Source organism: Stegostoma tigrinum, chromosome 2 (genome assembly GCF_030684315.1).
Source record: "Stegostoma tigrinum isolate sSteTig4 chromosome 2, sSteTig4.hap1, whole genome shotgun sequence".
In the NCBI taxonomy this organism is placed as follows: Eukaryota; Metazoa; Chordata; class Chondrichthyes; order Orectolobiformes; family Stegostomatidae; genus Stegostoma; species Stegostoma tigrinum.
Window position 1 is genome coordinate 108887656 of NC_081355.1, and position 17455 is coordinate 108905110.

General features: G+C 39.6%; 1 protein-coding gene across 5 annotated transcripts in view; it reads right to left on the reverse strand.

The window, feature by feature from the left end:
- Positions 1–17455, reverse strand: part of akap9 (A kinase (PRKA) anchor protein 9) — a 245974-nt gene that overhangs the window by 162623 nt on the left and 65896 nt on the right. For all 5 annotated transcript variants that reach the window (XM_048559679.2, XM_048559688.2, XM_048559659.2 and 2 more), the window contains 3 exons: positions 16397–16473; positions 12409–12553; positions 7470–7567 (listed from right to left, as the gene is read on the reverse strand). In XM_048559679.2, coding sequence (XP_048415636.2) covers positions 7470–7567; positions 12409–12553; positions 16397–16473 — 320 coding nt within the window. The remainder of the gene's footprint in view (positions 1–7469; positions 7568–12408; positions 12554–16396; positions 16474–17455) is intronic.

The window sequence follows — 17455 nt, forward strand, 5'->3', positions numbered from 1 at the left end:
CAAGTCATGGCCTGAGAAATTCAACACACTTCCTGACTTCCCAAAACTTGTTTACAGGATGCAAGGAAAAGTCTCTACTTGCCTGAATGAGTACAACTTAACAATGCTTGAGAGGATATAATACAATCTCGGGTACAGTTAAACAGTTTCCCTATTGATCAACATCACATTTACCAATTTAAATGTTTACTTCCTCCACCATCAGTGCAGAGTGGCATCACTGTGCATCATCCACAAGATACTATGCAACAAAGCAAGGCTCTTTTCACAGCAGCTTCAAAACCTGCGACCTATATCACCTAGAAGAACAAGGGCAGCAGATGGACAGAAGCTCAACAACTTACAAGTTCCATGAGTCACGCATCATATTGAAACAAATCCATATTGCTGTTCATTTCTTAAAAGCAGCGGGTGAACCTACGCCACCATGAGCTTCACTGGAGGTTCACCATTCCCACCTTAAGTGCAATTAAAAATGGCCAATAAATGACGCTCCCACCAGCAATTTTCTCATCCAATGATTGAGTTTACAAAAAGGAGCCACACGTATAGACATGAATTTCATGACCAAACCAATTGGATAACACTTAATATCTACCTGAGAAATAACTGCCAACTTACAAAGCTCCACATTTACAATAATAGTTTCTCCATCTCAGAGAAACTGTTTGTAAGTAATTATGATTGAGGGTGCCATTATCTAGCAAATCAGTTACACTTCAAACAACACAACTTAACATTTCCAATGGTTTAACAATGAGAATAGATTTTTTTTCAATCAATCTGTTCAGAGTTGCTATTACACACTTGTGTAGCAGACGGAACTTGAAACCAGGCTGCAAAAACTTGAAGCTGACCTCAAATTACTGATTTGCTATTGATTTCATCTGCAATTTGTGGAAGAGCAAGCCATCAGTGACAGCAATTTTCAGGTTACTATGTTGGATCACAATGCAGCATGCCATTTTTTTTTCTGATGAAGGAACTAGGCCCGAAACATCAGCTTTTACGCTCCTAAGATGTTGCTTGGCCTGCTTGTTCATCCAGCTCTACATTTTGCCATATTTTGTTAACCATTTTACACAATTAAGACTGAGTGATGATAATCTCCACCATTATAATAGTAAATCTCAAGTCACATTTTGTCAAAGCTTCTCATCTTGCACTATCTAGGACAATTTACATGAAATACCAAAAAGGAAAACCACATGTATGCAGTCTGGCAGGGGGAGATGATGGCATCAGAACTTTAGATTGGCACAGTCACTATCATGAAGAATTGGTACAGTCATTATCATGAAAAATACGCCAGTTAAAGACGGCTTGGCAGTTGGTTGCCAAGTTTTGTTTAAATTTAAATAAGGCAAGTTAATTCTGATTGGTCAGGGCACTGTTCCAAGAAATAAAGAGAAAATGGTTGTCACTTATTTTATTGTGTTGAAACAGGCACAGTGTATATGACACTGTGTTTGACTGCAAAGAACAGGACTCTGTGTATTAATATATGTAAATTTCAGCACATTCAAATGTGTCATAATGTCAGCCAAACGAACAAACCTAAATTGCCAACTCTGGATTATGTGCAAATGTTCTCCAATTGCAGAAATATATCCAATGTTGGCCACTGTTGAGAGTTTTGCAAATGCAAGGTAGTGGGACACAATTTGTGCTTGTTGTAAACTGCTTATGGAGTATAATGTTTGATATCATCTGGAAGTCTTTGGGTTGAACAGCCTAGATACCTAATTAAATCCAAAAAAAAACGCAGATGCTGTAAATCAGGAACAAAAATTGAAGTCGTAGGACAAGTGCTGAGGAAGGGTCATCGGACCCGAAACATCAAACTCTGATTTTCCTTCATGCTGCCAGACCGGCTGAGTTTCTCCAGCAACTTCTGTTTTTGTGGCCTAGATATCTAGCCAGACTGAAACTCATGATAGGCAAACTGTATTACTGGCCAGACAGCAGCATCCTCTTAATGGCATATGCCACTTGTTGTTACTGCAAATTAGCAGTGTATGACTGTTAGGTTGACTTATTGTTCAAGCTTTTAAAATGCCTTGCTCTTGCAGGGTACTTGTAGGACTTGTAGGACGAGATACTTGTAGGACAAAAGCAACCAATCTTGGGCCTGTTCATAACTTAGAGCAACGTACAGAGATATATGATCTACTTAGGGTAGCAAAGATGGCTTGGAAGTACACTATTTTGGCATCAAGCTTGCATGATGAACAAGTGACTTGCGGCCTTATTACAAGCTTGTCAATAAAACCACTTCTTAATTTAAAGTTAACGTGCATGGAACGAAAGGATCAACAGCAGAAGTCAGCTGTCTTACACTGCTATAAGGCAGTAGCAACACGAATGGTACTAGAACAGAGTGCACGCATTTCTTGTTAAGAAAGTCTAACTTGGTAATTTGTACATGCTTAATTTAGACTAATTTAGTGTGTAGTTGGCATTAAAAAGAAAATTACAGTTTTATTTCTGTAGTAGCTGGTCTTTAGCAAGATGTTTTAAAACAAAAAATTGTACTGAAAGAGTAGCTTAACTAAGAACAAGCTGAAATTGTCTCCTCATAAGTGACTGAGCTCCATGCTACAAGAAGCCATTCAAATGAGGAGAGGGAACAAAAACTTACTAGCGGTAGGGGACAATACAACTAGAGAGCTAGATACTCTTCTCTGCAGCTGTGAGCAGGAGACTCAAAGGCTGTGGTTGCCATGATGATTCTGACAACAATGACAGCACTAGAAAAAATGTTCTATTGAAAGATTTTGAACAATTAAGAGCAGTTAGATTCTCCAAGGTTAATATCAGGTCTACTACCTGAGTCACAGGCAAACTGGCAAAGGACCAACAGAGGAGTTCAATGTATGGCTCAAAGACTAGTGTGGGAGAAATGGGTTTTAATTCATCTTTAATTCATGGGGCATTGACATTAGTACTAGGGTGAAATGTAACTATTCAGTTGAACACGTTTCATCTGAAATGTATTGGGAACAGTGTCCTGGCAAATCAAGCAACTAGGCTGTGGAGCAGGCTTTAAATTAATTGAGTGGAGGATGCGCTCTGGAGAGGAGTTATGAAGCAAAAAGATATCACAGCATTATATAGGTCATTATACACAAAAAGGGACAAGTTTAGGAAAGTGTACAAACGTTTTTTAAGAAGTGAATAGGGTCAAACAGGGTAAAAGATGTAAAAAAGGCAAACTAATGACTATTAAAATGCACTTAGTGCACAAAATAAATTAATTAATAACACAAATAGAGATTAATGGGTGTAATCTTAAGGCCACTGCACGGATATGATTGCAAGGAGATCAAAGCTAGGGTCTATGGCTTCAACATGACAGGCAAAAAGGAAAGGGCAGTGGGATAGTTTTGTTATTAAGGGCTAGAATAAATATGATAGCTTGAAATTATCTTCGATTGCAAGATGTAGAATCCATCAAGGTGAATCTAAGAAATAAACACGGGGAAATGACATTGGTGGGAATAATCTACAGGCACCTCAAGAGTGGCTATACTATAGAACAAAGATTAAATCAGGAAATAACAAGGGCATGTAAACAGTGTGGTAGATTAATCATGGGAGGCTTTAACTTTTGTGTTGTTTGGGAGTAGTCAGGTTGGCAGAGGTAGCCATGAGGATGAATTCTTCGTGTTTTCAGGACAATTTCCAAGAACAATATATTGAGAATGCAACCAAGGATCGGGCTATTTTGGATCAGATAATATGTAATGAAGCAGTGTTAATAAACTGCATCAGAGTAAAAGATCCCCCAGGGAAAAAAGAACCCATAACATGGCAAGATTTAGCATACTGTTTGAGAGTTTTTTAAAAATCTGTCCTACATTTGAGGGTAATTACAATGGAATGAGGGTAGAGGTGGCTTGAGAAAAAAAACAGTTGATTACCAACGCAGATATTTAAGAAAATGATTCATGACGTATAGCAAAGATATATCCCTGTTTGGAAGGATTCTAGGAAGGGGACAGACTGACTGTGGTTAATCAAGTAAGTTAAGAATAGTTTGAAACGGAAAGAAAACAAACATACATAATAGCAAAGATTAGTGGGAAATTACAACATTGGAAAAGTTTTAGAAGACAACAAAAGATGACAAAAAAGGTAGCAAATAAACTGAGAGTAAACTAGTAAGTAATATAAAAACAGGCTTCGTTGAATATAGAAGAGACGAAGAGAACACAAGATCTTAGAGAATGGAGCTAGATAAACAATAACGAGGAACCAGGAAATGGCACAGGAGTTGATTATACATGATACATCAATCTCTACACTGGATGACAAAAAAGCATTTCAAAAATTCCAAACAACTGCAGGCAGCAGGATGGGGAAGAGAAAAAGAGAAAGAGAGAGAGCGTATAAGTAAACATAACTAACACTAGGCAAACTAATGAGGATAAAAGCCAATACATTCTTTGAACCTGATGTGATGCAATCTAGGATACTAAAGGAAATGACCTGAAATAGTGGATGCACTGATGGTAATCTTCCAAGAAAAATCTTCTGATTTTGGCAAAATCCCAGAGGATTGGAAAATTGCTGACACAATGCCCTTCTTCAATAAGGGTGGAGATAAAAAGAATAGCTACTACAGGCCAGATAGCTTTACTTCTGGGAGATATTGGAGTCTTTTGAAATACATAATACAATCAAGCAGAGTCAGTATGGCCTTGTAAAGAGGAAATCACGCCTGACAATTTGACTATAAATTGTTTGAAAAGGTAACAAGCATGTTTCATAAAGGGAAACCAGTACATGTAATATACTTGAATGTCCAAAAGTTATTAAGTAAGGTACCATACGTAAGGCAACTTAATAAGAGAAAAGCCCGTGGTGTATATTAGCGTGGATGGAGGATAAGCTAATTAATACAAGATAGAAAGTTGAGATAAAGGGGGAACCTTTAAAGTGGTGTGCCACAGGGATCAGTGCTTTGGCCACAACTGTTTACAATATATATTCATGACTTGGATAAGGAAAGTGAATGTACTACAGCCTAATTTCTGATGACACAAAAATTGGTGGGAAAGCAAGTGGTGAAGATGACAGAAGAAATCTGAAGAGGGCAATAGACAGGGTAAATAAGCAGGCACAAACTTGGTAGATGGAATATAATGTGGAAATTGTATAATTATGTATTTTGATAAGAAGAAGAGTGCACCTGAATATTATTTGAATAGAGAAAGACTGTAAAATGCTACAGCACAGAGGTATTTGGGGATCCTTATTCATGAATCACAATAAGCCTGCATACAAATTCAGTGGGTAGTAAGGGAAGTAAATTGAATATTGGCGTTTATTTCAAAATGGAATGGAGCAGTAAAAGGTACAGAAGTCTTGCTGAAAAAAATGCAAGGCGCTAACTAGTCAGATCATATCTAGAATATTGTGTTCAGTTTTGGTTCCTTATCTAAGAAAACTATACTGGCACTGGTTGGCAGTCCAAAGAAAGTTCACTAGATTAATCCTGGATTTGGAGAGATTTTCTTATGAGGAGAGGTTGAGTAGGTTTGGACAAAATCAGAAATTGCTGGAGAAACTCAATATGTCTGGCAACATCTGTGCTGAGAAAGCAAATATAACGATTTGAGTCCATTGGTCCTTCTTCAGAACTTCTCCATATATTCTGCCAGACCTGTACTTAAGACAAGAATGAGGAGCAACTACTTCTGTCAGAGGTAGTGAATCTGTGGAATTCTTTATTGCAGAGACCTGTCAACACTGCATTGTAAAGAATATTCAAGACTGAGATTGACAGATATCTAGTCAGTAAAGAATTCAAGGGTGTGGGTAAAAGATAGCAATGTTGAGTTGAGGATTAAAAAATCAACCACGATCTCACTGAATGGCCTAATTTTACTCCTACAATTTATGGTCTTCTGGAGTGGTGGTCAGATTATCAGGATGCTACCATTAAACCACAGAAATGTATCACACAAATAAGTATTGTCACATATAAATATCAGTGACAGCAAGATTCTGGGAATGTTGGCCATTTGTCTCAAAGTCAAGTAGATTGAATCAAACAGGATATCCCTTCAGCTGTTCACTACAAGGAAGGTACTAACCACATCCAACTAATCCACACTTGCAAACTTGCAACACAGTATATAGGATTAGATGTAATTGTAAAATTGGAGGGCATTTGCTAGATAATTCCAAGTCTGCAGCCTTGCCCCCGGTTCGTGCTCCATTAGCGTGCTGAGTTTTCAAATGCTTGATGAAAGAGATGTTTTCTTTGGTGGTAGGCAAGGGTAAATTGCAAATATTGTATGTATAACGTTCGATACTTGCTATCGATAATTCTAAACAAGGAGTTGGTAACGGAAAACTTAAGTATTGGCCATGCTAAATAGTCTGTAGTGGTGTGTTATTGGGGGATGGGTCTGGGTGGGACACTCCGAGGGTCGGTGTGGACTTGTTGGGCCGAAGGGCCTGTTTCCACACTGTAGGGATTCTACACAAAAAAATTATGCTGACAACCAATTAAGGATTGCCTGACAGATTTATGGTGTGGTGCACTTCATTTGTCACAGCAATGCATTGACCATTCAGAGTCAATTTACCTTAAAATTTAACTAAAGCTTGGTTATTAACTACCAGACATCATCAGATGATACACAGTCTTCATGACAACACCTCCATCAATTTGCACTCTTCTTATTCAGTCATTATGTTACTTCACTTTACTTTGATACTTCTGCCGAACTGCCCTGACAAGTGCTAGGCAAAAGTTTCAACGACAATCATTTTTTAAAGCAAAATAACCAAATGATAATTTATTATTTGGGTGACAGTCAACAAATAAACAAACATAGTCCAGGATACGAGGGAAATTTTCTTTTTTTTCCAAGTACCACCATGGGATCATTTCTGTACATAAAAAATGCACAGGGTCTTGGTGTAACAGCTCATCTGGACAACATCAACTCTAACAATGCATGCTTCACAGCCTAGATCTATGGTGGAGGCAATGGCCTAATGGCATTATCACTGGAATGTTAATCCTGAGAACCAGATATCTTCTGGGATTTAAATCCCACCATAGCAGATAGCGGAATTTGAAATCAATAAAATTCAAAATTTACTACAATTTATTAATGTCCTTTCAGTAAGGAAACTGCCATCCCTACTTGGTCTGGACAAATGAATCCAACCCCACAGCAATCTGGTTGACTAGTAACTGCCCTGTGGGCAATTAGGGATGGACAATAAATGCTGCCTAACCAGCAGCGCTCTCAACCCATGAACAAATAAAGGAGATCTTGCACCAAATCTGTGCAGTGGAACTTGAACCCAGAAAGATCTGATTAGGAACCAAAATAATATCAACAGAAATGTGGCTAACAGTAAGATTTTTAATAGAGAAAATCAACTTGCTGTGCTTTTTTCAAAATCAACTGCGGCTTTTGGATACACTGAATTACTTTACTTACCTTTTTGAAATCATTAGTTAATTGCGTTTGGAGAACTCTCAGTTGATTGTATTCCTCATGTAGTTTCCTTTGCAGCACCTGTAAATTTTTTTGCAGTGCTAAAAACAATAAAGTTACAGGTCAGAGATAGCAGGAACTGCAGATGCTGGACAATCTGAGATAACAAGGTGTAGAGCTGGATGAATACAGCGGGCCAAGCAGCATCAGAGGAGCAGGAAGGCTGACGTTTTAGGCCTAGGCCCGAAACATCAGCTTTCCTGCTCCTCTGACGCTGCTTGACCTGCTGTATTCATCCAGCTCTACACCTCGTTATCTCAAAGTTACAGGTCAGTTAACTTCACAACGTCCCCTCCTAAATCAAATTTTGAAGATGTGCTTCATGAAGCAAAACTATGAAATACTGATTGAATGCTCAATTTAAAGTCCGAGAATCATTTCACAACTTCTAATAGTCTTTGAATTCAGCAATCTTTCCATTCATGTCAAATGTCTTCACAAAGCTGCTAAAATGTTTAGCCACGATAATCCAGGAACTGTTCTACTGCATTTGTTGGAATAAACAAGCAATTTAAGTTGTAACAAACTCTCATAATTGCCTAAATATGAAAACATGTGTCAGGCATTTATAGATTACTACTTTCCAGGTTACTGTGACCAGAATTCCCCCCCAACGCCCCACGCTAACCACCCTCCGTTGTTAATAAACTAAATATTAAAGCCCAAATTTCTGGTCAGCAGCAAAACAACAGTGCTCACCAACCAACTGGGAAAAAGCTGCCCACAAAATCTAGTATCTATATGGAGTAATCATTCCCTTCAGCAACACTGTTAGAATTTCTCATCAATAAAGCTGCTCATTAGCGGTGAACTAACCCAGCAGGGTAAGTAATCAAGCATAATGGAGGATTCTTACAGAGAGCAAACCAGGGAAACTTAAAACATAGAAAAAAAAATAGAACATTACAGCACAGTACAGGCCCTTCGGCCCTCGATGTTGTGCCGACCTGTCAAGATCTCAACCGACCGACCGATCTCAAGCCCATCTAACCTACACTATTCCATGATTTTACGGACTTTAAATATTGTACAGCAAAATAAACTATTGTGGCAAACACAGATGAAGGTAAAAGCTGAAATATGCAGTTCTACATAATGTATGTTTTTAAATCGGTGATTTTAAAAAATCATTATTGTAAAATTCAACATTCCACCAAATTCAAACCACCTTTTCAGTCCCAATGAGGCTGTCCAATAAACCTAGTATTTTGTTGAGGACCCAGGTGCTTTCATTCAGCAAGATATAATTCTTTCAAGAATTTCTGCAGACAAACTAACCATCACGATAATAATAAATGACAGGTTCCGGTCTGTTAACCAGTTTCGGACTGACTGTAAACTTGGGGAAATGAGGGTGGGATGGAAAGGGCACTTAACAGCACTTTCTAAGAGATGTTTAGAATTTCAATTACAGCAACTTCTGGAATTCCATAATTTACTGTGCATGTACATCAACAGTTTCACAGTCATCACTCATGCAAAATCAGGGCCAACAAGTTATTAATGGTTTGCATTTATACTTTTCTTTCACTGACTATTTGTTTTAACAAGGAAGAATTATATGGGCATTTGTTTAAAAGAAGTGTACACAGTCATTTAAATACTGCTGCAGAATATCAGACAAGATGTTAGAGAACGTCTCCAAAAGCTGTATAAGGTATTGGAGGACTAGAAGAAGAATAGGTCATTTGGTCTTGAACCCATTTAATCACAAGATGATTTTGACTGACCTGTTATTTAAATCCATCTGCTTAATACATGTGGTCAAAGATCTGTCAATCACAAACTCAAAATTAACAGTTGACCTAGCATTAACCACAATTTTGAAAGAGATTTATGGGCTTTTGTGTGGATGTCCTTCTGAACCTCATATCTGAAAGGACTGGCCTATTTTTTTAAGGTTACGGCTCCTAAGCAAAGATTCTGCAGAAGTAGGTTCTCTGATCTTGGCCCACATCAACTCTAGTCTCCCAGCCTGCCTTGATCCTCTGCAATTTGCTTTTTGACATGACAGGTCCACAGCAGACGCCAGTTCCCCGCACTCATCCCGGGAACATCTGGGCAACAACACCACCTACATCAGACTCCTGTTCATCAACTACAGCTCGGCCTTCAACACCATTATCCCCTCCAGACTGATCTCAAAACTCCAAGACCTAGGTCTCGGCTCTGCCCTCTGCAATTGGTTCCTCAGTTTTCTGACTCACAGACAACAATCAGGGTAGATAGACACTCCATCTCCTCCATGATAACACTCAACACTGGAGATCCCCAAGGATGCATTCGCAGCCCCCTACTGTACTCCCTGTACATCCACGACTATGTTACCAAATTTAAAGTATTGGCAAAGATCTGCAGCTCAGGTTTTGGATGAGGTTGTTGACTTGCTCGCCAAATAGGCTTTTTGATTTTGTTCAGACATTTCATCACTATGCTAAGTAACATTATCACTGGTGCCTCTGGTGAAGCGATGTTATTCTACTCCGCTTAGAATTTATACAGTCCGGTCCATTATGGTGAGTACTGTCATTTCCAGTTTTGATCTGTATGGGTGTGTATATGGGGTCCAATTCTATATATTTGTTGACGGCAGTATGCGTAGAGAACCATGTCTCTAGGAATTCCCATGTGTGTTTACGTTTGACTTGGGCTACTATGGTTACTTTGTCTCATTTAAACTGATGGCCTTTAATATCTGAATGTACAGATATTGAAGAGAGTTCAATGTGCCATTTTGCTGCTAGTTGATGTTTGTATTCTGATGGCTCGTTTCCTTCCTTTCTGTCCAATGTAATGTTTGTGGCAGTCGTCGCATGGTATTTGTAAACCATGTTCGTTCTGCATGTTGTGGGAATGGGGTCTTTAAACCTTGTAAGTGTTTGTCATGGAGTGTCGGTGGGTTTGTGGGCCACCATGATTCCTAGTGATCTTAGGAGTCTTGTCATCAGTTCTGATGTGTTATGTTCCTGATGTAGGGAAGAGTGATAGGTGTGGTAAATTGCTGGAAGAACTCAGCAGAGTTGGCAGCATCTCACTTTTTCTTCCCTTGTCCATTCCGTTCCCGGTTACATCCACAATTCTTCTGACACTTTACACAGGTTTCAGAATTTCCAAGTTGTGGGCTTGAGCCATCTCCTCTTCATCATGGATGTAAATCCCTTCATATATCCACCCCCCCATCAGGATGGTCATAGGGCTCTCTGCTGCTTCCCAGGAAAAACGCCTGAACAGTCCCCATTCTCCATCATCCTCGTCTGCCTGGCCAAGCTTGTCTTCACATTGAAAAACTTCTTCTTTAACTTCTCTCACTTGCTTTAGGTCAAAGGTGTGGTCGTGGGTATCTGTATGGGCCCCTCAGCTGTGCTAGTCTCTTTGTGGGGTAAGTGGAACATTCCTCATTCCAGTCCTACTCAGACTTCCACCCTTAACTCTTGGTCTGGTACATCAATAACGTCATTGGTGCTGCTTCACACTCTCGTCTGGAATTGGAATTTTCACCCTGCTCTTACCTTCACCTGGTCCATCTGTGACTCTTCCCTTCCTTTCTCAACTTCACTGTTTCCATTTCTGAGGACAGGTTGGCCACCAATATCCAAAAGAAACCCAATTATTCCCTTAGTTACCTTCACTATGTATCCTTACACCCTGCTTCCTACAAACACTATTCTGCTCCCAAAGTTTCTCCATCTCTGTCATGTCTGTTCTGACAATAACAGTTTCTACAAGTAGGCCTCCAAAATGTCACCTTCCTCAGAAGTCCCCACCACCGTGGTTGACAGAGCCCTCAGCTGTGTACAACTCATCTCCTGTAGTTTGACCCTCATCCCTTCTCTTCCCTCCAGAACAGAACAGGGTTTCCCTTGTCCTCAAAATCTAACCCACCAGCAGCCACAGCCACAGGATCGTTAGCCAACATTTCTGCTACCTCCAGCAGGATGCCATCACCAGATACATATTTCTCTTCGCCTCCATTGTCAGCCTTCCACAACAACCGTTCCCTCTGGGGCATCTTGATTCACTCCTCTTCCACACCCAAAACCCCTGCTGCACCTTCCTATGCAACTACAAAAGGTGCAACACATACCCATTTACTTTGACCCTCCTCACTATCCAAGGTCCCAGACACACCTTCCAGGTCAAGCAATGATTTACTTGTACTCAATTTAGTCCTCTATATTCGATGCTCACAGTGTGGTCTCCCCTACCTGGGAGAGAAAAAGTGCACACTTGGCAAACACTTTGCAGAATATCTATGTTATGTCTGCAAAATACCCTTAGCTTCATTTTGCCTGCCTCTTCAAAACACCAGCATGTTCCCTGGCCAACTTCGCTGTCGCAGGCTTGCTACAGTGTTCCAGTGAAGCTCAGTGCAAGCTGGAAGAACAGCACCTCTTTTTCCACTTGGGGACAGTGCAGCCTTGAGGATTCAATATCAAGTTCAATAATTTTAGGGCTTGAGCACTCTCTCCCGTGTTCTTACCCTAAGCCCAACAAACAATCTATTGTCAACCACTAATGGTCTCCCTATCAGCAGCTATTGATACTCCCGGCTTGGCCTTTACCCAATCCTTTGTCTACCCAACTGTTTCTCTCTCTCTCTCTCTCTGAAATCCGTCTCCATATATTGTTTACTCTTTCCTGTTCTTCCCAACCCACATTCAGCATACCTACCAAACTTTTGTAGTTGCAATCTGTACTGAAGAAGGGTCACTGGACCCAAAACGTTAATTCTGCTTTTTTCCCCCCACAGATACTGCCAAATGTGTTGAGTTTTTCCAGAAATTTTTGTTTTCGAATAGATGATTGGGCATGCATTAAATATTTGTGTAGTTTTCTTGACTTCAACAGTTGCATTATCAACAATTACAGAAAGGTAATTTACCTCTTGCTCCTTCCAGGAGGTCCTTCTGCACTTGGGTTCCCTCATCAAGATAGTCTTTATTTCCCAAAATTAAACATTTCTCAGACCGATCCTGATGTTCTTTTTTTTCTATTAAATTACTTTCAATCAGTACACTGGGAAATAACTGTCAAACAAAAACACTGAATTGACATAGGATCAAATCACAAAAGGAGCTACACAATGTTCATCTGAACAAAACAGAACAAATAGTAATGAAGGAGGGAGTAGAATTAAAGCAGAAGAGAAAGACAGCAGATATTTAATTCCAAAAGAGATGATGGTGTAAATTTATACTTGTTTTAAAAATTTGCCACACCTCTAACTTTTCCAGTTCTAATGGAAGGTCGGGAACCTGAAACATTAAATGATTCTTACTTCACAAATTCTGGGTTTTAAAAAAATTTTTCTATTTTCTGATTTTCATTATCTGTTGTAACTTTTTTGAATTAACATAATTAGCAAAGAAAAAGACTAAAAAAGTAGAACAGCTGAAGATTGGGAAGATTTTAGAATCAGGTAAGTTTAGAAATGCGAACAGAAGTAGACTATTCAGCCCCTTGAGCCTGTTCTGCCATTCAAAGAGATCATGGCTAAACTACAGCCTTAGTCCATATACATGCCTTTGGCCCATTTCCCTTAATAACTTTACTTAACAAAAAGGCATCTGTCTCAGGTTTAAAATCATTACCAGATCCACCATTCCATTGCCATTTGTAAAAGAAAGTTCCAAATATCAACCACCTTTGCATATAGAAGTAATTTCTAATCTTTCTCCTGAATGGGGATTCTAGGATTGTGTCAGACCAACCAGTGGAAATAGTTTTTTTTAAAACCTGCCCTGTCTTTACCTGTTACTATCTTGAAGATTTCAATCCGATCATTTAACCTTATAATTTCTCGAGAAAACAGGCCTAATTTGCATAGCCTCTCTTAATAATGCAACTCCTAAAGTCCAGGTATCATTCTTGTGAACCTACACTGTACGCACTCCAAGGCTAATATATTCTTCCTAAGGCATATGCACAGATCTGCTTCCAATAGTCTAATCGGCATCACAGCAGCGCTCTGTATAATTGTGGCAAAACTTCGGCATCCTTCTACTCCATTTCTCTAGATATAAAGGCCATGATTTCATTAGTTTTCTTGATTATTTTCTGCAACTATTTTTGACATTGTAAAGATCTACACGCCTAAATCCCGAAGTCTCTTGGGCACTCATTGTATTTAGCTTCATATCACCTAGAAGGTACCCTGATCTATCCTTTCTCAGTCCAAAATGGCCAACATATATTTAAATAGAAATGAGAAAGACGGTAATATAGCAAAAGATATAATAGTTGTACAAGCTTTGTGAAACACCTACATGCTGTTCACAAAAATGACAAGCTTCAGGATTCCTGCTACTTCAACACCGCTGTGTTTCTTGACCAATATTTCTGTCTCAGACCTACTGCAGTATTCCAGCGAAGTTCAATGCAAACTCAAAGAACCTCATTTTCCACTTGGGACTCTGGCCTTCACAACACAATACTGAATATATTGAATTAAATAATTTTAGGACCTAGACACATCTTCCCTGCAATGGCCTTAGTGGTATTATTGCTGGACTGTTAATCTAGAGACCCCAGTAATGTTCTGGGGAATTGTAATGGTGGAACGTGAATGCAATAAATAGCTGGAATTAAGAGTCTAATGATGACTATGAATCCATTGTCGATGTCAGAACAACCCATCTGGTTCACTAATGATTAGATTAGATTCCCTACAGCGTGGAAACAGGGCCTTTGGCCCAACAAGTCCACACCGCTCTTTGAAGCATCCCACCCAGACCTATCCCCATCCCCATATAACTCTCATACCCCTGAACACAACGGGCAATTTAGCATGGCCAATCCACCTAGCCTGCACATCTTTGGATTGTGGGAGGAAACCGGAGCACCTGAAGGAAACCCATGCAGACACGGGGAGAATGTGCAAACTCCACACAGACAGTCGCCCGAGGCTGGAATCGAACCCGGGTCCCTGGCGCTTTGAGGCTACAGTGCTAACCACTGAGCCACCGTGCCGCCCTCAGGAAGGAGAGGCTCCTTTAGGGAAGGAAGTTGCTATCCTTACCTGGTCTGGCGTACATGTGACTCGAGACCCATGGCAATGGGGTTGACTCAACTGCTCCCTGGGTAATTAGGGATGGGCAATAAGTGCTGGCCTAACTAGCAACGCCCTCATCCCACGAATGAATAAAGGAAGCAAAAATGTCCTTTACCCATTCCCATGCCCCCAGGTCCTGTCATCACATAGGCTGCTTGCACCACAGCCATTTTTACCTACTAATAGTTCTTATTATTAGATTTTCATTCTCCCTGGCTCACCATTATCCAGCCCTTTGTCTACCCAACTGCTGCTCTCTCTCTCTCTCTGGGCTATCTCCACCTTTTGTTTATTCTTGTATCACCCCAACCACCCCTACCCCCACCTCCACACCCCCAACCCTGTGCCATCACCTCCTGTCTTCACCATATATAACAATTTTTCCTAGTTATAAACATTTCTGAAGATAGATCACTGGATCCAAAGTGCTGACTTTGCTTTTTCTACAGAGATACTGTCAGACCTGCGCACTCTCTCAGGCAATTTCTGGGTTCTTGATCCCAGGTTTCCAGCATCTGCAGTTCTTTGTTTTCTTTCTTTTGGGGGTGGTAGGCAGTCGAGTTTTGTGTACTGTCAGAATCAGTGTTTGGGCCTCAGCTACTTACAATCTATATCAATGTTTATTGGAGTGAACAAGAGTAAAACACCCAAGTTGTGCTTATGCAGAGTTGGGTGGAAATGTTGGCTGGAAAAATAATTAAATGAATGGGGAAGAATTTGAGAGAGGAAATTTCATATGGACGAAGGTAAACCATCCACGTTAATAGGAAAAATGGAAAAGCAGTTTTTTTTTTAAATCATGAGACTTGGAAATGTTAGCATTGAGAGAAAATAGATGTCTTTACCCATGAATTAAAAAGTTATCATGTAGCTGCAGAAAACAATTATGAAAGCAAATGGTTTCCTAGCCTTTAATACAAAGTAACTGGAGTAGAAGGCTAAATAAAAGCTATTAAAATTATGAGAAATTTCAAGCACTACAGCATTATAGTTTTACAAGACTAATTTGTAGGGAGAGAGTCAATAGACGCCGTCTATTATCGCTAACATTTCGAAAAAAAATCTCTTCAAAATCGCAAACATTCTTACAGGACTTAACAGGACAGATGCTGCAAAGTATGCTTCCCTGGCTCGGGAGTCTATAACAAGGGGTCAGGGTCTTGGAATAATGCTCAGCCGTTTAGAACCAACATGAGGAGATGTTTTCCACGCAAAGAAATGGAGTTCTCTAACCAACAACTGTGTAACTTTAGTCATTCAGTCTATTCAAACGTCAGATTTAAAGATTTTTAGATACAGAGGAAACTGAAGGAAGTAGGGGGAAGATGCAGCTGAGGTAGTCAGCTATGATCTTGCTGAATGACAATGTAGACATGGGGCAAATAACCTACTTCTGCTCCTACCTAGATGATTAATTTACAGAAACACATTGCTCAAAACAATAATATATTATCAAAACATTGAAAGACTGCCCTTTTCTGAACATAATTTTTGACTAATTAAAGTAGAACAGTCTATAAGTATTCAATTTTTTTTACTGTTAAAGCAACATTCATGACAATTTAACTGTACAAGGCAAAAGAATTTTCTGTTCTTTGATGACCGTACTAAAACTGCTTACAAAAAATTTCATCACAGATAGTGCGAACAGCTGATTCTTTACTTCAAATCGATTCTTCAAATATTCAGTACAAAATTTAAGAATTACTTGCTCTGAAAAGCAATCTCATTTTGAAGTGTGAAAAGTATCAGAATACTTTTAAACAAAGGTTCAACATAATTCCTAACAATGTTACATTTCTAAGTCTTTTTAATGTACCTGGGTGAGTTGCATGCATTCATCTGAAATCTTCTTGTTGAGCCTCTCCATCAAAGCTTGTGAAGATTCTTCAAAGTCTAAACAATAACCATTTATTACAAATTAGATTTCTAAGACAAGGCAAAATTGCCATAGTTCTAGTGCAGCACAGGTGTGCTAAACGAATCTAAAATAAGTTAATGGGATCAAAACTATATGCAATTCATTTAGGAATTTAAAACATTTGCTGAGCTGAAGGTAACATTTAATTGTGAAAATACTTGCCTTCTCTGAGTTAGACCATTGAGTAATAAAAGGTTTTGCTCATCATGTCAATTCAGAAAACTAATTTAGAATGGAGGGTTGAGTATCTGTTTATATTACTATGGGAGATGTGCAGGTCAATGCTCATGCCATAATTAGTGCTTTTTATATTCATTTGTTGGATGTGGGCATCGCTGTCTAGCGAGCATTTCTTGCCCATCCTTAGTTACCCTCAAAAAGGTGGTGGTGAGCTCCCTTCTTGAACTGCTGCAGGTTGACCCACAATGCTTTCAAGGAGGGAATTCCAGGATTTTGCTGATCTTTGGTGAATTTCTGCAGTGCACCTTGTAGATATTACACATTGCTGCTACCAAGCATCGGTGGTGGAGGGAGTGAATGCTTGTGTATGTCGTGCCAGTCAAGCGGGCTGCTTTGTCCTGGATGGCGTCAGCTCCTTCATTGTTGTTGGGCTGCAGTCATCCAGTCAAGTGGGGAGTATGCCATCACACTTCTGACTTGTGCCTTGTACATGATGGACAGGCTTTGAGAAATCAGATGAGTTACTCACTGCAGTATTCCTAGCTTCTGACCTGTTCTTGCAGCCACTGTGTTTATGTGGTGAGTCTAGTAGAGTCTCTAGTCAATGATAGCACCCAGGATGTCGATAGTGTAGGATTCAGTTATGGTAACATCATTGAATGTCAAGGGACAATGGTTAGATTGTCTCTTATTGGTGACAGGCATAGGCTGGCACTTGTGTGATGCAAATGTCTCATGCCACTTGTCAGTACACGGCTGGACATTGTCTAGATCTTG